Below are 23,301 nucleotides of genomic sequence, written 5' to 3' on the forward strand. Positions count from 1 at the left end.
AAACATATAATACAGCATTTTATGCAAGTGGCATACTGAAATTTTATATATATTCAACAAAATACATTACTGTTCTATATCAACAGTATAACTGAGAGGACATGGATAAAAAAATATCATGATAGTCAAAATTATTTCTAAACAATGTCTGGGTTTCCTCTGAAATGCTGCCTATAAATCAGTGTGAAGTTTCACAAGGAGGTAACTTTTTTGCCATTTATTTCTGGAACTTACAACACTTATGAGTAACATTTGAGTTCAGTTTTGTCCACACAAGATGTTTGTTCATCTTAACAACCCACCATGAGCATAAAAAGTGTGTCGTGCATTTAAAGAATGAATTATTCTAACAAAGCAGCACAGTGAAGGTTATATAACACTTGTTTCCTCTGTTCCTCGCTCTTGCTAATAATTCTGGGCCCTCACTTTTCTGATCAGTAAAAATACACCTAGTTTTTAAAAAAAGAAAAGAAAAGAAGAAAAGAAAAGAAAAAGCAGTGTATGGCTTAAACCTCATCATTTGCAATGTACAAGTACACATAACAAAATAGCAATTAGGAATGTAAAAGTCCAAATGGTTAAGCATTAAGTTTAACCCATTAACTAATTAAACACAGGTGAGTGCAGGGCTTGTCCAACCCACTGGACTGAAGTGGCCTCCCCCTCTCCGCTGCCATGGCCAGGTTGGGGCAGCCCCCGCACCATGGGAAGGGGCAGTTCAAGCCCTCGTGGGCTAGAAGTGTAGCCTCGCACAGGGAGTGGGGTGGAGGGCAGGGCTGCCAACTCTCAGCCCACGCAGGCTTACGGGCTGAGAGTCAGCAGACTCTCGCAGGAGGTTGGGTTGCCAGGTGTCTGCTTTTGAACCAGACAATCCAGTATTTGAGCTTTCTGTGAAACAAATTGAGAAAATATCAATGGGAAAATATCAATGTCCAGTATTTTCCAAATAAGATGTCATGTAGATTGTGATGTAATGTCAAGTGTGTCCAGTATTTTTGTTGAAACCATCTGGCAATACTAGTGGGAGAAGGAGGGCTGCTGGCTTCCAGGCTGCCCAGGTTCACAGGCAGCGGGCTGAGGACCGGCACCCTGCCCCTGCTGCTGCTGCTCTATGCAGGTCTACAAGCCCATACAGCCTGGGAGCTAGTAGAGACCCCCCACACCCCACTGCTTCCGTCCTCCCAATCCCCAGGCTGCCAACACCCAGCCGACACGGGCTGGAAGCCAGCAGCCCCAGGGGGCCAAAGCAAGTCCTCTTCCCATGATGGGCTGCTCACAGGGGTGGGGGTTAACAGTTAACCATTACCAGAGCCTCACCTATTAAGGGTGAGGCTTACCAGGTAACTGGTTAACCAATTACCTATTCACATCCCTAATAGTAACTAAAGCAAACAGTTGGGTAAGGGGAGGTGGGAAATGTCTGTTTTCAGTTACACAAATATTAATCTAGGCTGAAAACTGATTTCTAACCATTAATGGAGTGAGGTTCTGGAACAGCCTTCCACTAGGTGGCATGGGGGCAATGACTAGTTTTAAAGTGGTGCCTGATATATTTATGGAAGCATTGCCAACAATGGTAAGGGACTGGACCTCATGACCCAGGTGGTCACTTCCAGTCCTACAACTTTGAAACGCTATTGAAAATATTTACATCAGTGTAAATTAAAGTATACTTTAATTTACAGTATATTCTGGTTCAAGTGAAGTGTGAAAAAAATCGAAAATCTTTTTTGGTATTTTACTTACGTAATAGCCCTTCAATTTAAAACATTTCAAGCTAAATGGGTAAAAATGTAGTTAGAGGGCCTAGCTGTGCTACCTTAACATCAGAATTTGCATGAATATAAAATGGGAGCAATGCAAAGCCTTAACATAACTGCTGTGTACTACATACTCTTATCAGATTGCTGAGGACCATTGTAATTATAAATTTACCAGTTTAAAAGACCTTAAAGTATCAGTTCAGCACCCTCTTGGGTATGCTATTGCCGTTTCCCTCCAAAATGTCAAAATGCCTACCTGATGACCAACTTGAATCATGTCAGGTTTCTTTAGGTACACTGCCAGTTTTGATACTACTATGACCATCAGTAAATGTAATCCCTGAGATTATCAAAATGTATTCTAAAAAACTCATTTTCTGTTTACTAATTATATTGTACACTTTTAACATTTTATGCACCTTTATCCATGAAAACAAACTAGTCAGTTTCACAGTCTAGTGCATGTCCCATGGTGTTTGGTTTGCAAATGCACACAAGCAGATTTTAAATACATACCTAATATTTTTCACAAATAAAAACTATTTAAAGAAAAAAACCTAGCAGTGAACCTAAGTTTATTTTCCAAAAGTTTTGCAAAAGATGAGTAGGGATGTTAGACAATATCCTAACACCGGTTATTGCAAAATTTATGTACTGCCCAGCTAAATTACGCCTAGCTGGCAAGGGCTATAAAAAACTTAAGAAGAGATCTTGCTCTTCTCTCCCCCCGGTATAGGAAGTTTTGCTTGCCATAAGCATTTTTTATTTTAAAGTCTCATTTTGGTGCAGTCTTCGAATTATGAATCTTCACAACATCCCTGGAAGGAAGAAATGTAACTTATACGCACACGATATAGCTGAATCAGGAAAACTGCCCTCTCTGTGAAATGATCAAAATTTACTCAAATCATCCCATGATTATGAAGCTAAAAGTCATAAAACATCCTTTAATCCATTTTATTACTATGGTAATGTAATGGAAGGATTTTTTTTGTTAAGTTCTATCACATCAGTCACAAAATCCTCATTTCCTATGAAGTCTCCAGCAATGATGTTGATACATTTCCTTTCCGGTCCTGGATGCTGTTGCTTTATCCAGCCTATAAGGTAAGGCAGGCTTGAAAGGGTCATTTTTTTCAAGGATCCAAATGGATGTGCTAAAATGTATTCTAAGTCTTCAGTAAGATTAATCCCTGCAACAAAGAAACCTTCTGAAACAACAAAATAAAAAGAAACATTAAATTGGTATCTGTCATTACTGAGCATTTATTCATCTAGTGTTAGCAGAGGAGCTTCCTCCAGAAACTTGGGTACTCTTCCAGCAATTGGAATTTTCTCAACAGCTCACTTTCTCTTAGGCCTTGTCTATACTTATCTGGAGATCAATGCTTTGAAGATTGATCTTCTGGGGTTTGATTTAGCAGGTATAGTAAGGACCCACTAATAGGGTTGCCAGATGGTTTCAACAAAAATACCGGACACACTTGACATTACATCACAATCTACATTACATCTTATTTAGAAAATACCGGACATTTATATTTTCTCAATTTGTTTCCTGAACAGAAAGCTCAAATACTGGACTGTCCGGTTCAAAACAGGACACCTGGCAACCCTATCTACTAAATCGAACACTGATGGTGCCCCTGTCAATCCTAGTACTCCGAGATGAGAAGTAATGGAAATCAACCAGAGAAATTTAGTTTAACCTACACTGTTATCTTAAATCAAAATTGCACATCTTAAATCAAATTTCTCCCCCAGTATAGACCTGGCCAGAGTTTCAAAGCATGCTATTCAGACTGAGCGCAATTAAAACCAGTTAACTTAACTCAGGCACCCCCGTTGTCAGTATATAATCACTTTACTCATCCAGTGAAAAAATGTTCCCTGCTTGCTAGTCTCCAGCAATCAAGGACAATTTTTATCAAGGTGAAACCTAGGTCACTTAACAGTTTCTGGTATAGGGCTACACTGTACCTTGATTTGACCATTTCTTTTCAAAGAACAGTATTGTACAATATCTGTGGAAAAATCCTGCCTCAACTTCTACAGCCTAGCAAGCAATGGCTTGAGGAGTCCCCTGTAAATATCAGTTGTATAACATGACCCATTGTTTTCCCCCCAATCATCACTCCCCATCCCTGCATCTCTGTTGCAGAAAAAAAAGTGAAGGGCTGACATGCATCCTCTTACAAGAGAATGTACAAATTGAGGCTCAAACCACAATGCAGTGCAAAATGTGAGGGAAGAAACAATGTGGAATGCAGAAAGAAGAGTGGGGGGAAAGGGGTGAAATAGCTCTCCCCTGTACTCCACCACTCCTCCCCCATCCTTTAGATATATCTTAATCTGTAGAGATCAACTGGATAGCTAAAACATCTCTGTTGAGGTGGCAGCACTCCTGTGACACAGCAAAGCATAAAGCCCAACCCAAGTCTACACTGGCAAGTTATAGCACAGTAAATCAGCTCCCAGTGGTGTAACTCCCGAGGTGTCCACTCTGGCAAGGCATGTAGTGCACACTAGTTCCGCAGTTGCTGCGCTCCGGGTAAACCACCTCCACGAGAAACATAGAGCTCGTTGCATTCTGGCTACAGCGGTAGGCACAAGGTCGAGTGGATACTTGAATTATTTGCTGAGCCCTGACAGGCCTTCAGACATGGTCCGTAATCCCTCCAGTTCCCTCTGCTCCTTGTTTTAAACTCTGCTCACTTCCCTACAGGCATGTGCGATTCCCCCTCTAGAGCTCTGTTTTGGACAGCCTGCATGCTGAGCTGATTTGCTGTGGATACAGAGCAAACTAGTGAGGTGGAGTGCTCCTGTTGTTAAACACAGAGGCAGGCAGCTGTGTATGTGTGTGAGAGCACAAGTGATTGCTAGGCAAAGAGCGAAGGAGGCAGGCAGGAGAGAACGGGGGACTGAAATGTTGGGGTTTCCCCTTCCCCCTGCCTCAGGACGGGTTGTTCCCTGCAACTGAACTTACAAGACAGCATGCTGACATCCCCCAAAACATACTGTCTCTCCCCTCCTTCATGCACCTGCTCCCTGTCACACACTCCCCTGTTCCCCAGGACTTCAGTTGAAAAGCGGCTGTGAATGTAGCGGGATGACCCTGAAGCAATAGGATTGGGAAACATGCATCATGTGATACCGACTGCCTCATGCATTGCAAACTTCCCAAAGCACCCAGTGGCCAGTTGCACAGTGATATAACCACCACAATACACCCTGGCATTGCAAGAGCTACTAATGTGGGCATGCTCCACCATCACAAGGAGCACTATGTGGACACACAACAGCAGTTTCCCTGCAGTGCTCTGTGAGCAGCACTGTCATGAGCAGCACTTTACACCTGCCAGTGTAGACAGTCAACCTGTAATCCTTTCACAATTCTTTGCTAGTCTCACATCAAAAAAAGAGTGTTTAAGATTTAATAGTCACCTAATTTACTCACTACTAACCTTCCTAATGAAAGGCCTTTTTCTTTTTGTTAGTGGTAACATACTGGCTTGCTATGCCCCAGTGTATTGTTGTGGCTCTCTCACTGTGCAACTGGCCACTGGGTGCTTTGGGAAGAGTTTACAATGATGCATGGGGCAGTCGGTACCACATGCAAGTTTCCCAATCCTATTGCTTCGTGGTCATCCTGCTACATTCACAGCTGCTTTTCAGCTGAAATCCTGGGGAATAGAACTTGCTCTAAAATGAAATAGATGCAGGCTCAGTTCAGACAGTGCTACTAAACCTGCCGACGTGTCACTGCCTGTGACTTGATAAAATGCTACTCCTGCCAAGTACTACAGGTTTTACTTCAGAGCTTGAGCTAATGGTACTGATCAAGGCTTGTGGGTTTGCAGCCTGAAGTGATCAGGAGTTTCGATCTCCCAGGGCTGTGGTTAGGTGCTGGCTATCATGTTTACATGTAGGTAATCATAGACAATTATAAAATGAAACCAACCTATGAGGGCTTTAGCAGTGAGCCATGTCTAAGAAAAGAAAATTTAGAATAGGTTTCCAAAGTCAGTGAAAACCCTGCCTGTCTTTAAATATCAGTCACCCACGTTTCTGTTTGTTCTCTGTCTTAGTTTCTTCCCAGAAGTCAAGTTAACGTCCCAGCTTTAAGCAAATAACTGATATGTAAAAAGCAGATAGCTGATCCATCTTTGGAGACATCATGAGGGAAGATGAACTTCACTCTGACCTAACTAGCCACAGAGTATGTCACACATTCAGAATCATGGACATTTAGAGCAAGGTAACAGCTATTACATTACAGTGTAAGAAGTAGTACATGAAGGCCCAGTATAATAAAGGGACTTAGGCACTGTGGTGCTGGGCCCTGCAACACCTGAGTTTTAGGCATCTAAAAACGGCAAAGGGATCCACGCTACCTGAGTTATGCACCTAGCATCCCAATACAGTTTGTGGGAAGACATAGGTATTTTACAATGTGATCCAAAAAGCTAGCGTGCTACATAGGAAGACACCTAAGCTAGCTAATGGGAGATGCTAATGGAAAAGTGTTATAAGCCCCCTTGCATTGATGGAAATTGGTCCCACCCTACAGTCTGTATTTTAGTGTCTGTCTCTGGTAGCCATCTCTAAAAAGGAACTCCTCTTGTGGAGTCGGGGGTTAGGTATGTACATTGTTTCTGATGAGACTGAGTTAGGCATCTGCCTCTCTCCAAACAGAAGGGGGGCCCTTCTAACTTTTAACCCAATGGTTAGGGTACTCACCTGAGTTCTTCCCGCTACTTGAGGGGGCAAAATAATTTGAACAGGGACATCCCTACCCTCAGAAGAGGGCTCTAATCACTGAGCTATGGGATATTCTGATGTTTGACTCAGTCTCCCTTGGTGGAGCTGTTCCACTATGAATAAATAATGAAGGTGATTAGAGCAAGTGAACTTGATCCTGGGTCTCCCAGATGTGTACTCTAAGTGCCTGTCAAGAAACAGGACTATGTAGCACTTTAAAGACTAACAAGATGGTTTAATAGGTGATGAGCTTTCGTGGGCCAGACCCACTTCCTCAGATCAAATCTCATCACCTGAGGAAGTGGGTCTGGCGCACGAAAGCTCATCACCTATTAAACCATCTTGTTAGTCTTTAAAGTGCTACACAGTCCTGTTTTTTGTTTCAGCTACCCCACACTAACATGGCTACATTTCTACCACTATTCTGCCTATCAAGAGTCATTCTTATTCCCTCTGGCCCAATGACTATTCAGAACCCCCTTTGAAAGCTCCTGTTTAGAACAATCATTGGGACAGAGAGAAAATGAAAGAGACAGAGAATTACTCTATGACCTGGTAGTGAGGACTCCCACCTGGAGATGAGACCCCCCCGGAGTCTAATCCCTGTGCCCCAGTCACTCACTTTATTCACAGTGGAACAGCATTGACAGGAGAGATTGAGGGCACCCTACTTCAGAATATCCCAGAGTCTGGTGGTTAGAGCTCACTGATGAGACATAGGAGTAAAACAAGAGTTTCCTTTCTTCTCCTTTGGCAGAAACAGGGAAATTACACCTAGGGCTCCCACAGCCTTAGTGAGTGTTCTCACCTCTGGGCTAAAAGTTTACGGTAGGCTGCATCACCACCAGCCAAATTTTCCATAGGACCTGATCTGATATGCAGCCTCAGAGCCTGCCTTCCAGATCAGGTATTGTATGCAAGATAAGTATTGAGATGCCTAGAGAGAGGCAGTAGTGCACATGGCCAGCGGCAAAAGCTAATGCACCTGCAAGGTTCAGCAGGAGTTTTGCAGATCACAATGCAGCCTAAAACCGGGACTTAGGCACTTCAGTACCTTTATGGATCCCACTCAAATGCATACATTGGCAATAAGTTTAGGGTTTCTACTCATTTATTGTTTCTGAGTCCGGTGCTAGTTCCTGTAAGTGAGATGTGGTAGGTACCTGGGCGCCCATTCTGTTTCATACTTTCCAGATACTGGATAAGATCATGGGCTGTAGTCTTGTTGCCCCACCAATATGGAATTGCAGGCCATAGTTCACAGTGTGTCATTACTTCAGTCACGTCCTCATAGGAGATGATAACCTGGTAACAATTTGTCCACATGTTCCGTAGCGTTGGAACCACCTGAAAGAAATGACATGCTTACTATTAGAGTTGACAGGTGCTGGATGACTCACTCATGGGCAACTCTTTAAACATTCAATTGCTAAGGCAAGAACTTGCTCTAAACTGAAATAGATGCAGGCTCAGTTCAAACAATGCTACCACACTTGCCAATGAAAAGGGCAGGCCCCAGGTGCATTAGAAGCTGCCTTGGGCTTACAGAGCTCTGTGTTGGTAATCATAACTTAGGAGATCAGGAAGTCTGACTTTATGGCAGATCTAGTTAGGGCACACACTAGAAGTTCTCCTTCCTCATGTCTAACAGGAAACCAGACACAATTCCCCTAATGCCTTCCACAAACACACACCAGCTCTAGAGGTATGGCAAGAATGTGAAGGGCAAAAGGGGAGCATCAAGCAACAAAAACATCTCCCATAGCCCTTAAGGAAGCACCCACATTGGAATGACCTTCCTAAAACCATCTAGGGATGTTAATTTTAGATTAATGAGCTAATCAAATAGTTAATGCAATTTGTCCTGTGCGCCCTGTGGCATTTCAAAAGCAGCAGCACTGCATGGAGCCCGGGGTCAGTTGGGGACTCTGTGTCCCCAGCTGACCCCAACTGCCATGTGGCGCTGCCACTTTGAAACACTGCCGGGGGGTGGGGGACAGCATCAGGCTCCACGTGGTGTTTCAAAGCAGCAGCACCGCATGGAGCCTAGGGTCAATGGGGGAATCCCCAGCTGAACCCAGGCTCCACACGGTGCTGTCATTTTGAAACACCACATGCAAACTGGGGCCAGCTGGGAACCCGGGATGCACATAGCACTTCAAAGTGGCAGACCCTGGGCTCTACACGGCGTTTGAAAGTGTCAACCCCGTGTGGGCCCATGGTTTGGCCCCAGGCTCCATGCAGCACTGCTGCTTTGAAGCACCCCCTCCACCTCCTCTTCCCCCTCTTTCTGATGGAGGCACCAAGGTGTAAGGGAGAAGTGGCTAGTCAACTAGTGTGTCAACTATCCGATGAGCATTTACTTATTGGATAGTTGACTAGTCGTTCACATCCCTAGACTCATCAGTAGAGAATTCCTACCACTTGCCTGACCCTCTTCTCCCACTCTCTGACAGTCCCCAGCATCCCCAATATCCACTTCCATGTGTTTGAATCAGAACCAGTTCACCTATCTTTAAGAAAAAGATGATTGCTTGGATGTTTCATGCAAGAAGGGATGTATAATTTGAAACCTAAAAGTCATATTCATGTAGGGCTCTTTTCAATGTATCAGTCCCTCTCGCATTCCTTGATATACTATATGTGACTCATCCACATTAATGTTTACCTCTAAAAGGCTATTTCTCCTGTATCTGTTTCATGGCTCTACTGCTCATGCACCTCAGACTGCTAAGATAAACACTCTGATGCTCCGAGAACTAAAGGCTGGCCACATGTCAGGTTCAGCAGCGTAAGTAGTACAAGCAAAAATCTAGCGCTGAAAACTACAGCACATGCCCCTCCATGATCTTAGTCCCTTCGTTATTTTGGATCAAAACTTCCTGATGCGATGAGCACAGCTTACTTCATCCCACTCTGGCTGTCCATTCCTATGACCATTCTGAACTAGGGTTGTAAGCAACTAGTCAACTGGAGTATTGACTACTCACTCTCCCTCCTCTCCCCCCCCCACACACACAGGTGCCTATGCTGTCTCTATGAGAAGCAGCAAGGGGAAACAAGAGCTGGTGCTGGGGAACTGGCATTTAAGCTGCCTCCCCCCATCCCACTGCCTCTATCAGAGGCAACGGGGGGAAAGAAGAGGCTGCTGTGAAGCAGTCTCCACCCGCAGCACACTGAGGCTCGCTATGGGCAGAGGCAACCCCGACAGGGGCTGCTGCCAAGCAGCTCCTGTTTGTGACGGCCTGAGGGGCTGCACGCGGGGGCTGCCCCGGCAACAGCCCTGGGTTGTGGCTAGCCCAGGCCACTGAACAGGGGCTGGTGCTGAAGCAGCCTCTGTTCACAGTAGACAGGGGATGCTGGATTCAGCATGAGCCAGGACCTAGCAGTCCCGGCTTACACTGGTCTGGGACGCTGTGCCTCTGCATTTTAAATGTAGTAAGAGCCTGGCACAAGCCCCAGCTCCTACAGCTACCTCTGCTGCAGCTCTGTAGAGTAGCCCTTATCAACTAATTGCGTAGTCGATACAAATTGTGTCAACTACAGCATTAGCCAGATAACCACAACTTTGAACACAACTAATCTATTCCATTACCTTCTCTTAATCCAAGCCTTTATGTCAAAAAAGAATAAAACAATGTCACTCAAGTCTTCAGTTATTCAGCTAAGGGGAGACCTGAATATTCAGGTTCATCTCATTTCCCCCAGAATTGTTTTATTTTAACTCTGCTGCACAAACCTCTTTGAAATGATAATCTTGAATGGTTACCACTACGTACAGTAGCTTCAAAGGCTTAATTCAGATAGTAAACAGGGTCATCATTATCTTGTAGCCTTCAAGTCTCCAGAGACGTTTCACTGTTCATGTGCCTCTTTGAAATGTTAATTGTTTAACTGCTCAAAGCACTTGTACCTTGTAGCTGGTTTTAAAAAAAAAAACTTGAAAAGTTGTAACTCTTCACATGTAATGCTTAAATAATTTCTGATTATTAAATCAAACTCTTTCTGGAGGGCTCAAAAGAGTGGTGGTAGCATGTTAAGCCTCTCACCCATGGGGTGTCAGGCGGGGCGACCCGTGTATACAGGCAACCTTGGCAGTTGCCTAGGGTGCCGCATTTAACATGGTGCCCAATGATGATGTCACGCCATTGAGGGCTATGGAGGCAGGGGCGCTGATCGCACATTCCACCTAGGGCACCAGTTGCTGGCAGCTCTCCTGAAGCCGCCTGGTCAGTTTTAGCAGTGGCTGAATCGGGGAAACTGGGGACAGAGCAGCTCCAATGGTCCGGCTGCCCGGAGCACTTCCGGGTTCCTGATGGTGCCGGACCATCAGGAGTGCCGGACCATCGGATGCTGGACCATCAGAGTTTTATTGTAAATGGGAGTCAGTTATGGAGTGGCCCTGTAAGGGAATGGACTCAGATCTACCTGTGGGGTGTCATCCAATTTCAGGTGATGGGTTTGGATTTGGACTTGTGATGGAGTCAGGCTCCTGTCCAGCCCTGGTTCTGCCGCCCGCCCCCCCATCTCCATGGGACAGCCCTGCTACCTCCAACCCTGCTTTTGCTGTGCGCCCAGCCCCCTGCTCGGATCTCCGCGGGACAGCTCTGCTGCCCCCCACCCTGCTTTCGCCGCCCACCTGTCCTGATCTCTGCGGGACAGCCCCGCCGCCCTTAACCCTGCTTCCGGGCAGCCGGTTCCCAGCCACCTCCTCCCACCCTGCCCCACTCTGCTCCCCTCCCAGCAGCCACGCTGAGGCCCAGTATTTTTGTTCCGCAGCCCAGTACCGGGCCGCGGGCCATAGTTTGGGAAACGCTGGTTTAAATGAAGCATGTACACCTTCATTGTATTTTCCAAAACAAAAATCAATTGAGTGAAGGACCTGAGCAATGCTGGGTAAATCTTCTAGTACAGGGAACTGCAACCTATGGCTCTAGAGCCAAGTATGGCTCTTTTGTCATTCCAAAATGACACACAACTTTTTAAATTAAAATGAAAAGTTAATTCAGAATTTTAAGAACACATAATTACATGTGTCAAGTGGTTGGTGGTTTTTTTTTTTTTTTTTGGTGTGTGTGTGGCCTATTTCACCTTTAACTGTTTATTTTAGCAACCATCCATCCTCTCCACTCATTGGGGGTCATATATAAATTCTACTTCCTGGAGCAGTGACTGAAACGGACGGTGATTAACGGCTCAGGCAAGAATCCAACTTACAAGGATAACAACCAGTCCCATTTGGTTCCACAAAATTGAACACAAAGCAGCTCCTGATGCACAATGCAATGAAAGTTCAAAAGCAGGCAGGTCAGCTGTTTTGACAAAAGAGTAAGGAATCCCCTGTATTTGCTGACCACACAAAGTGCACCATCCGTACACACAGACACAAGATAATCCAACTGTATTTTTCATTTACAAAGTTCATCCCATTTTAAGAATGTCTTCGCCCCTTGTTTGATTTTTCTTTGGTAATATCTCAGGGTATGTCTACACTACAGCACTAATTCGAACTAACTTAATTTGAATTAGTTAATTCGAACTAAGCTAATTCGAATTAGTGCATCTAGAACTAAAAACTAGTTCGAATTAGCGTTTTGCTAATTCGAACTAGAATGTCCACAATGAGTGGACCCTGAACCGAGGTTAAGGATGGCCGGAAGCAGTGCCGGAAGGGCATCAGCTTAGGACTTAGAGCATGGAGCTGCTGTCTCAGGCTACTCAAGGGCTGTGCTTAAAGGGACCCGACCCCCACCCCGGAAAGACAGTTCTCAGGGGTTCCCCGCTTGCAAAGCAGTCCTACCTTGGAGTGCCCTGAGTGCCCACACTCGGCACATCACAGCACTAGGCCATCAGCCCGGCTGCACTTGCCGCAGGCTGCCATCCTGGGGGGGGGGGGGTCAATCGGGGGGCTGCAGGAGAGCTTCCACCCCGAGGAGCCCACAGAGCCACCCCAGTCCTCCCTATTGGGGGCTCGTACCCCATTCCTCCCTCACCTCCTTCCACTTACCCCTCCCTAACCCCCCTTCCTGATGTACAAAATAAAGGACACGTGTGTTCAAAAATAGAAACTCTCTTTATTTAACAAAACTTGGGGAGACTGGGAAAAGGAGGTGGGAGAGGGGAAGAGAGAGGCTGGGAGAGGGGAGGGCAACTAAAATGATCAGGGATTTGGAACAGGTCCCATATGAAGAGAGGCTAAAGAGACTGGGACTTTTCATCTTAGAAAAGAGGAGACTGAGGGGGGATATGATAGAGGTCTATAAAAGCATGAGTGGTGTGGAGAGGGTGCATAAAGAAAAGTTCTTCATTAGTTCCCATAATAGAAGGACTAGAGGACACCAAATGAAATGAATGGGTAGCAGGCTTCAAACTAATAACAGAAAGTTCTTCTTCACAAAGCAAATAGTCAACCTGTGGAACTCCTTGCTGCAGGAGGCTGTGAAGGCTAGAACTATAACAGATTTTAAAGAGAAGTTAGATAAATTCATGGAGGTTGGGTCCATGGAGTGCTATTAGCCAGGGGGTAGAAATGGTGTCCCTGGCCTCTGTTTGTGGAAGGCTGGAGATGGATGGCACGAGACAAGTGGCTTGGTCATTGTCTTCGGTCCATCCCCTCTAGGGTACCTAGTGTTGGCCGTTGTCGGCAGACAGGCTACTGGGCTAGATGGACCTTTGGTCTGGCCCAGTATGGCCATTCTTATGTTCTTATATTCTAAGCTCAGGGTCGGGGGTCTCACTGGAGCACCCTGATTTTCATGCAAACCTGCTCCTGGGTGACCAGTCTGGCACCTATCCTGCCCTAGACGGACATTTTCCTGTGCTTAGTGCGGAGGTCGTGGATGAGGTCCACGATGTCTGCACTAGACCAGGCAGGCTCCTGGGAGCCGCCAGCCTGGTCCTGGGAAGAAGCGGAGGGCTGGGTGGCAGCGGGTGGCTGGTTTGTGCCGCGCCTGGTGAAGGGTCTGCTGGCTGGGTGCTGGCAGACTTGCACCTGGCATGGGCACCGTAGCCAGACCATGCCCCTTTAAGGGCTCCGGGGTTGGGAGGGGACAGACGAGTTTCCCTGGTGATGCCCAGAGTGGCCACCAGGGAAAGCTGGGGAGGGCTAGCCTCCCACTAGTTCGAATTAAGTGGCTACACAGCCCTTAATTCGAACTACTTAATTAGAACTAGGTGTTAGTCCTCGTGGAATGAGGTTTACCTAGTTCGAATTAAGCGCTCCGCTAGTTCGAATTAAGTTCGAACTAGCGGTTTGCCTGTGTAGCGCCTATCAAAGTTAATTCGAACTAACATCTGTTAGTTCGAATTAGCTTTGTAGTGTATACATACCCTCAATCATTTCTTCGTGCACAACATTACCACAAATACACTGTCCCAATATACACAACTGATTAACATTACATATGTCGGTTGTCTTGTCCAAAGCAAACAAAAATAAATAGCTGTACTGAAATTTTGCATTTGTTTTTTGTCGATTTGAAGGTCCATTTTCACAGCTCTGTCATGAACTGGTTTTGCTGATAATGGCATATCTTGAATTTTCTATAAGATTTTGTCCTTGTTGTGAAACTCGTCAAATAGATCATGACCAATTTTTAGCATGCATCCCTTCATGTAATCCCTGTCAATGAAAAACTTCCCATCTTTAATAATGGTGTATGAGGTTGCAAAACTTATAGAGTTTAAGCTACCACCTTTTTTTGACCATGCCAGCAGGCTATTTTGCCCAATGTTTATTTTTTGCTGCAGCTCCTCACAGGCTGTTTTTCGTGCACCACTCTCAGGTTACTCTGTAACAAATGCTGCATGTTTTGTCATGAAATGCTGTTCTAAGTTTGATTTTTTTTGTTTGAGGACAGTCACACTACAAATGAGTCAGTGTGGAGATCCAGACCTATCCACAAATGCATACAAGTCTGTCTGTTCCCTTTGAAAATGTCAATACTCATCTTGCTTTCTCTTCACCATTTTTGCTATTAGGGGGCTACAGAGTTCACCATTACATATGATGATGGAAAGATTTCTCAACAATCAAATAAAAAGAGAATTTATATATGACCCCCAATGAGTGGAGAGGATGGATGGTTGCTAAAATAAACAGTTAAAGGTGAAATAGGCCACACATACACCAAAAAAAAAAAAAAAAAACCCACCGACCACTTGACACACGTAATTATGTGTTCTTAAAATTCTGAATTAACTTTTCATTTTAATTTAAAAAGTTGTGTGTCATTTTGGAATGACAAAAGAGCCATATTTGGCTCTAGAGCCATAGGTTGCAGATCCCTGTACTAGTAGATTTACCCAGCATTGCTCAGGTCCTTCACACAATTGATTTTTGTTTTGGAAAATACAATGAAGGTGTACATGCTTCATTTAAACCAGCGTTTCCCAAACTATGGGCCGCGGCCCAGTACTGGGCTGCGGAACAAAAATGCTGGGCCTCAGCGTGGCTGCTGGGAGGGGAGCAGAGTGGGGCAGGGTGGGAGGAGGTGGCTGGGAACCGGCTGCCTGGAAGCAGAGTTAGGGGCGGCAGGGCTGTCCCGCAGAGATCAGGACAGGTGGGCGGCGAAAGCAGGGTGGGGGGCAGCAGAGCTGGCCCGCAGAAATCCAGGCAGGCAGGCGGTGAAAGCAGGGCTGGGGGCAGCAGAGCTGTCCCGCGGAGATCCGAGCAGGGGGCCGGGCGCACAGCGAAAGCAGGGTTGGAGGTAGCAGGGCTGTCCCATGGAGATGGGGGGGCGGGCGGCAGAACCAGGGCTGGACAGGAGCCTGACTCCATCACAAGTCCAAATCCAAACCCATCACCTGAAATTGGATGACCCCCCACAGGTAGATCTGAGTCCATTCCCTTACAGGGCCACTCCATAACTGACTCCCATTTACAATAAAACTCTGATGGTCCAGCATCCGATGGTCCGGCACTCCTGATGGTCCGGCACCATCAGGAACCCGGAAGTGTTCCGGGCAGCCGGACCATTGGAGCTGCTCTGTCCCCAGTTTCCCCGATTCAGCCACTGCTAAAACTGACCAGCGGCTGAATCGGGGACGCCTAGGGCAGAGCAGCTGGAGTACTGCCAGGTTGGTCCCGTAGCGCCGCCCCTCGGGGCTGCGGGACCCAACCCAGCAGCACCCCAGCTGTCCCCGATTCAGCCGCTGCTGAAACTGACCAGCAGCTGACTCCAGGAAGCTCGAGGCAGAGCTGCTCTGCCCTGGCTTCCTGGAATCAGCCGCTGGTCAGTTTCAGCAGCAGCTAACTTGGGGACAGCTGGGGTAGAGCAGCTGGGGAGCTGCCGGGTTGGTCTCGCAGCGCCAAGGGTCGGCACTACCGGACCAACCGGGCAGCACTCCAGTTGTTCTGCTGCAGGCGTCCCCAATTCAGCCGCTGCTGAAACTGACCAGCAGTGGCTGAATCAGGGTCGCCTGGGGCAGAGCCAGACTATCGGAAGGGGGGGCTATGAGGGGTCTGGGTTGGCATCCCCCCCCACCCCAGACCCCTCATAGCCCCCCCTTCCGATAGTCCAGCAAATCGGATAATCCGGCACCCCCTGGGTCCTAAAGGTGCCAGATTATCGTGAGTTTACTGTATGTTCTTTTTAGTAAGGCAGGTAAATGTTTCCATTAGCTTTAAAGAACATAATGATAACGTAATGCATACAAGGACTCAGAACACATCAAAGAACTACTGTATCATCCTAAAATAAATTGGGTCTCCACTTACATCTCTTGGACATAGTTTAGAATGGAAAATCTTTTTTATGCAGGAGATAAGATGACAATGAAGTTCCCTGGTCAATCCAACAAAATTTCTACAGGCAAGGATAACGACCTCCTGAGGATGGGCCTGCAACCACTTGAAAATTTCCAACAGAACATCCTACAAAAGTAAAATCACATCAATTTAGAAAAGCCTGTGCGTGGGTAAGGGAGAATTAATTAAATAATAAACTCATAATTTATGATACGCCAGCCCCCGGTGCAGATCAGCATAGCTTTATCATGCAAGACGGTATGGGACAGTTTGCTGAAAGTTTCAGAGTGGCTGGAGAGCCATCCCTGGGATTTTGTTTCAGTTGAGCTATGCTGATTTATACCACCAGTGGCTTTCCACCTTATAATATACCAGAGTATATAACAGGGGTGGTCAATAATTTTTTTTTGGGGGGGGGCGCCACTCCAAGATTTTGGCAAGTGGTCAAGGGCCACATTTCTACCAAGGAGATTTGGGGTCTGGGACAGAGGTTGGGTGCAGAAGGGAGCTTGGGGTAAGAAACTGGGATGTATGAGGGGGTGTGGAACCTGAGAGGGAGTTTGAGAGAAGGAGATGGTTGTGATCTGGGGCACAGGCTTGGGGGTGAAGAGTTCAAAAGGGGGTTTTGTTGCAGGAGAGGCTCTAGGAGGGGGTGCAGGGTCTGGGAAGGAGTAGTGACCCGGATGAAGGGGGTGCAGAGAGTTTGGGTGATGACTTGGAGAATGGGACTGGGGTGCAGGATCAGGGAGGGGGTATAGGTGCAGGAGAGGATTCTGGCCTGGGGGAAGGGTATAAGATCTGGGAGGCAGTTGTGATCTGGGGGAAAAGGGTATAGAGAGTTTGGGTGGTGGCTTGGGACAGATAGTTGGGGGAGGGGGAAGATGGGGGTGCCTGAGGCAGGCTCTGACTGGGAGGCACTTAACTAGGCAGCTGCCACTCAGCAGCCCTGCAGGAACCTGAAGGCTACAGTCACAAACTGCTCCACATGGCTCTACTCTGAGCAGAGTGAAGGAGGAGGGAGGAGGCTTCATTGGCTGCCCCAGCCGCCAGCAAATTGTTTCAGCTGCTATTGGTCAGAAACTGGCCAATGGGAGATGAGAAATTTTGCTGCGGGGCAGGATAGAGCACAAAGCCTCCCTCCTCCCTCCCAGAATAGAGTAGCCACATTTGTAGCAGCTGCTGCTGGCTGTGCTTAAGGGTCCCAGTGAGGCAGCCACAGGCTGGATACAGTGGCTTGGTGGGCCACATCTGGCCCGCTGCAAGCCTCTTGCCACCCCTGGTATGTAAGGGGTATAGTGGCTTTGCATTTTCAGTGTCTTTCCTCATCAGAGGATCTCAAAGTTGAAAAGTAAAATCCTCATTTTTCTGGACTAGTTCAAGATCCAAGAGTGAGTCAGGGCTAAAATCCAGGTCCCCTGACTCCCATGGTCTTGCTATAACAAGACAGGCCTCTATTATACTGTTAGTTGCACACACATCTCATTGAAGTCATATGCACCTAACACCATAGCCCAGCTCTAGTGGTGCTACTATAGCAATAGAGCAATCAACATGTGACATTTAAGACTCAAAACACTGAATCACTAGCTTTTCATTACATACATCTGCCTTGAAAACTATTGTACCTGTATTACACTTTAATTCAGGTACAATCTTATCTTTCGGTCACTTATTTCTCAAAGAGATCATTTGTGCTCACTTCACAGAGTGGTGGGCTGGGTCAAGATAGATATTGGGACCATCACAAAACACAACAATCATTTGTCTGCAAAAAACAATGGGAGATAATTCCAACTCACAGGTTGCATGGAGGTTAGGCCTGATTGATCACTGTAGAAATTAATTTCAGTTTCAACAATCAACCCTGCAGTACATTTCTTATTTTGAAGTTCCCATGTTACTGAAGAAAGAATAACTGGCTTAGAAAATCTTGGGGTCAATGTTCCTCAACAAAAGTAGTTCTTATTCAGATGTTGCTAATAGTAAGCAGCACCTTCTTCTCCTTCCCCCCTCCCATTCTCCTTCCCCCCAGTTTGAATGCTCCAGATTTAAGAACAGTACCTCTACTACAGCCGTTGTGTACACCATATGCACAAAGTACAAATTCTCAGAAGAGTCATTAGTCTTGTGAGCAATTCTAAAATCCAAATATCTAATCCCAGCATCCAGTTGTTCTAACACATTTAGTACCTGAATGGTTAAAGACAACAAAAGAGTCCTAAATTTCTACCAGTAACATGTACTCCTTTATTTTAGGAAAGAAATGAAGATTATAAAATTGGCCAATCTTATTTGTCATATTTTTAGGATTACAACATCAATTACATCTATCACCTTGAAAATGATGCTAAACATTTTGTGTGTGGTTCTGACTGCTCTGAAGTTACAGAAACATCTGACATAATGGGTTTTTGTATCCTTATGTAGCTACTCAAACACAGATTAGATCAGTTTAAGATCTTTTTAAAAGGACTTTCAGTTGTCTACTTAATAAAAGGTTAGGAGCCAATCCTTCATCCTCTGCACACAAGTAGTTCTGATTCACAGTGAGTTCTGAATTCAGTAAAACTCCTATTGAAGTTATCTGGACTGCTCACATGAGAAAAGGTTGTAGGCTCAGCAACTTAAAAACATCTGCACTCGTTTTCCTCAGATCAAAGACTTTACGGAGATTTTATTTTAGGGAGCTCTCTGATCATATTCCCTCAACAGAAAATTAATCCCATGGATACTGAATTTGTATTTTATGTATTTATTTACAATAATAAAGTAATTAAGAAGGCTGAATCAGGAAGTAGAGTAACATAACTGGGAGAGGGAGCAGAGGGAACTGGGGCCAGGTCACATTTCTTCCTTCTATTGCCAGCAGCAAGTGCAGGGGGGAACCCAACTCCTGCTGCCAACACCAGTCCCTGCTCCCCACCACCCGCTAGACTCCAAGGCCACGTTGGCTTGGGGGAGAGGGTTTGGGGGGAGGAAGAGTTGAACTAGGAGCAGGGAGGAGCAGAGCAGGGGTAGGGGCTTGAAGGAAGGGGTGGAATGAGAGTGGAATAAGATGAAAAGAGGCAGGAGCTAGGATACAGTGGGGGCATGAAGAGGTGGAGCCCTTGGGCTAAATGTGGTGTGGGAAGGCATCATAGGGGAGGGAATCACATGATCAGTGACCCCCTTATGTTTCTCCCCAGCAGTTGCACATGATACAACTTTTCTAGTAGGTAAAGACTCTAACTAAGCAGTCAAGGATAAGAGGGAAAGTGTTCTCATGTAAATGGTAAAGAGACAGAAAACAAAGGATAGGAATACATAGTCATTTTTCTTAACAGAGAGATGTAAATAGTGGTGTCCCTCTAGGGCCTGTTCTGATCGATATATTCATACATGATCTGGAAAAAAGAGGTAAATAGCAAGGTGGCAAAATGTGCATATGGTAGAAAGTTACTGAAGATAGTTAACTCCAAAGGAGACTGTGAAAAGTCACAAAGGGATCTTACAAAACTGGGTGACTGGGCTGACAGATGAAATTCTATGTTTATCAATTCAAAATAATGCAGACTGGAAAACACAATCCCAACTATACAAAATGATGAGGCTTAAATTAACTGTTCCCACTCAAAAACAAAGAGAGTGGAGTCATTGTGGGTAGTTCTCTGAAAACATCTGCTCAATGTGCAGCCGCAGTCTAAAAAGCTGTCAATATTAGGAATAAATTGGGAAGAGGGATAGATAAGATAGTGACTATCATAATGCCACTATATAAAATTCATGGTATGCCCACACTTTGAATACTGCATGCAATTCTGGTGGCCCCATCTCAAAAGAGATACATTAACATTGGGAAAGCTACAGAAAAGGGAAACAAAAATGATTGGGGTGAGGAATAGCTTTTATATGAGAAGAGACTGAAAAACCTTGAACTATTCAGCTTGGAAAAAAGATGATTTCGGGGGATATGATAGAGGTCTATAAAATTATTACTTGTGTGAAGAAAGTGAATAAGGAAGTGTTATTTACTCCTTCACATAACACACGAACCAGGAATTACCCCATGAAATTAACAGGCAGCAGATTTAAAACAAATAAGAGGAAGTATTTCTTCTGAAGGGCCAACTTGTGGAACTCAATGCAGGGAATGTAAAAGTCAAAACTATACTATAAGGTTAGCCTATAAGGTGCCACAAAACTATACTGCAGTTCAAAAAAGGAACTAGGCAAGTTCCTGGAGAATAGGTCCATCAACAGCTATTAGTCAAGATGGTCAGGGATGCAACCCTATGCTCTGATTACCAGAAGCTATTATAGGATTAGAGGGATGGATCACTCGATGGTTACCTGTTCTGTTCATTCCCTCTGAAGCACCTGCTATTGGCCACTGTTGGAAGACAAGATACTAGGCTAGATGGCCATTGTTCTGAACCAGTAAGGCCATTTTTATGTTCTTAACTAATTCCAATTAGAAAAGCAGTACAGGCAGTCCCCGGGTTACGTACAAGATAGGGACTGTAGGTTTGTTCTTAAGTTGAATTTGTATGTAAGTCGGAACTGGTACATATTGTAGGGGAAACTCTGGCCAAACATTTCTCCAGAGTTCAGTTTTATTCTCCCACACCTCACTTCCCTCAGTCCTTTATTCTCAAGCTGAGGTGTCTGCTGAGAAAAGCCGCTCTGCGTCTCCCTGGTCTGCTGGGGGGGGCGCTAGCTTCGCGTCTCCCTGGTCTGCTGGGGGTGGCGTTAGCTTCACGTCTCCCTGGTCTGCTGGGGGGCGGCACTAGCTTCGCGTCTCCCTGGTCTGCTGGGGGGGAGCAGCTAGTGCGGGGTTGCCTCACCCCGTTTGTAAGTAGGGATCTGATGTAAGTCGGATCCATGTAACCCGGGGACTGCCTGTATGTCGAGGGGGGGAGGGGTCTAGTTAACAATATCCCTTTAACTACTGCCTTTAGTTCTGAATCCTACAGCCTAAAATATCAACTTCTCTCACCAAAAATATTTTCTCCATAAACAGAAACTTGGTATGTACAGCATGTTTTTGTCTTCCTTCTCTACCTATCCTGTTTAGAATTTGCCTAAAAATATTCACATGACTAAGCACTGATGTGTTCCTTAATTGGACTGAAAAAAGTATGAACATTCAGTACTTTGTAACAAACTTCCGTGGAAACCATTTCATATTTAGCTAGATGCCATTCTGTATACAAAAGCCATTTCAGTTTCTTATGTCTGCACATATACTAGAGGGAGCGAACTGACCTTCAGTGATGTAAGAAAAGGCCAGAAGGATGGGCTGCTGGAAAGTGTTAATGAACTATTTTAAGCTGAAGCCCTTACTCCCTAAAACTTGTTTCTTTTTTTGCTGATAATAATTCCTCTTTGAAGTTAACTTTGATTTCTTTGCCTGAATTATTGAAAGAAGCTGCAAGAAAAAAAAGGGAGTCATTTTTAAAGCAGGTTTTCCTCCTTACACATTACAATATTGCTTAATTTCTTTCCTCAGAATTTGAAAGAACACTTTCCTTAAGCTGTTAAATGTATTCTAAACTCGGAGTTTTGCTTTGGATCGAGCAAGTTTATTACAGGAGCCCATGTTTTCAAAAGCGAAGAGCTAATCCCTTTTAGTTATCTTTTATATTTCCTCTCTATTTGTGTATGCATCATAAAGAAGGGTAGAGGCGTGATATTGTGCCAAATTCCCCCCCCAAGCTTGGGAGAGGCGGCACAGTTGATACAGACGTGCCAACTGAGAACTCCTTTTCTCTCACTTCTTGTGCATTCTTTTCCTCTTTTCCAATTTGTAAAATTCTTACAGGTCCTTGGACCATTATGCACGTACATGTAGTACGCAGGGGTGCCTTTCGGCAGTGTGGGAGGTATGCTTAGACTAACCCCCACCTAAACTAACTCTACACACTCCAAAGAAAGGATCTGCCGGGTCTAGAGTGTCAGACAGTAGCAGCTCATGAAATAAGGGGAGTCATCACTCCCTCACATATCCGCTGAGTCTCGAGGTTCGGCTGGCCCCCCCCCCTTTGCATTCAGAACCCCCTCGTGGAGAGCCCTGGTGCAGCTGGGATCAGTCTCAGACCTATGCAGCGGTATTCATACTTCACTCATTACATTTATACTCATTTTCTACACAATTTTTTTTCTCTTTTTTTCCCCCACATTTTCCCCCCCACAGTTTCCACATTTAGATGCATCTTTCTTTATTGTCCAATTCCCATGGGTTTCTGTTAAGTGGCGCTGCCCTAAGACACCCAGCACTTAATATCAGACTTCATTAAGATCCTGTACCAGGGAAAACCAGGGCACTGGAATTCCTGTAGACTGACCTACCCCCATTTTCTGCACGCTTTGAAAGACTCTGTGAGGCACCAAACCAAGAGTTCGCCTGCTCACACTATTTTCTTCTGCGGGTCACTGAACCAGAATTCGCCTGCTCACAAGATTCCTCCCCCCGGTGCCCCCGCCCTTTGGTTGCGAGGCACTGAACCCAAAGTCCACCTGGCTCGCAGGGGTTTCCGGCACCCACCCCAGCCTGGCAGGACACCTCTTCCTGGCGTCCAGAGACAGCCTGGCGGAATGTGGAAATACTATGGCCTGGGATTAGCCTTAAAGGTTAGTACTACGTCCACAAGTAACAGAGAGAGACAACAAAGCTTTCCCACAGTTCCATGTGCCAAGAGAGTGTAATGGCACCACACCAGCTTTCAGCATCTGAACACAGAGGGTCCAGCGCATGGCTGCCTCACTAGAGACACCGGTGTGCCCTTTTGGAACTGTGACACATAAGACAGGCCTACAAAACACAGACAGACAAAATGTTAGCCACTCCACAGAATTGGATTCCGTAGCTCCCCTTATCCTGAGGGCTGGCCGTCACTCCAAATCCCAAGCCCTCACCAGGAGATTTCGTAACAGGTATCCCTCTTACCTTCTACTGAGCGCTCTGAGAGGCTTGGAAGTGGAGTGCTGGTCCATCTGCAGTGGCAAGTGGCACGTTAGGAATCTCGGTGGAACCTCCAAATTGTTGAAGCA

At 45.7% G+C, this 23,301-nt stretch overlaps 1 protein-coding gene across 4 annotated transcripts in view; it reads right to left on the reverse strand.

The window, feature by feature from the left end:
- Positions 1 to 468: 468 nt before the first annotated feature.
- Positions 469 to 23,301, reverse strand: part of PLCXD1 (phosphatidylinositol specific phospholipase C X domain containing 1) — a 35,839-nt gene continuing 13,006 nt past the window's right edge. For 2 of the 4 annotated variants that reach the window (XM_089775363.1, XM_006135837.5), the window contains 4 exons: positions 18,334 to 18,462; positions 16,243 to 16,398; positions 7,688 to 7,871; positions 469 to 2,974 (listed from right to left, as the gene is read on the reverse strand). In XM_089775363.1, coding sequence (XP_089631489.1) covers positions 2,727 to 2,974; positions 7,688 to 7,871; positions 16,243 to 16,398; positions 18,334 to 18,462 — 717 coding nt within the window. In that variant the 3' untranslated portion in view covers positions 469 to 2,726. The remainder of the gene's footprint in view (positions 2,975 to 7,687; positions 7,872 to 16,242; positions 16,399 to 18,333; positions 18,463 to 23,301) is intronic. The other 2 variants (XM_089775364.1, XM_089775365.1) reach the window with 2 other exon arrangements.

This window comes from Pelodiscus sinensis, chromosome 1 (genome assembly GCF_052426305.1).
Source record: "Pelodiscus sinensis isolate ZL-2025 chromosome 1, ASM5242630v1, whole genome shotgun sequence".
Taxonomy (NCBI): domain Eukaryota; kingdom Metazoa; phylum Chordata; order Testudines; family Trionychidae; genus Pelodiscus; species Pelodiscus sinensis.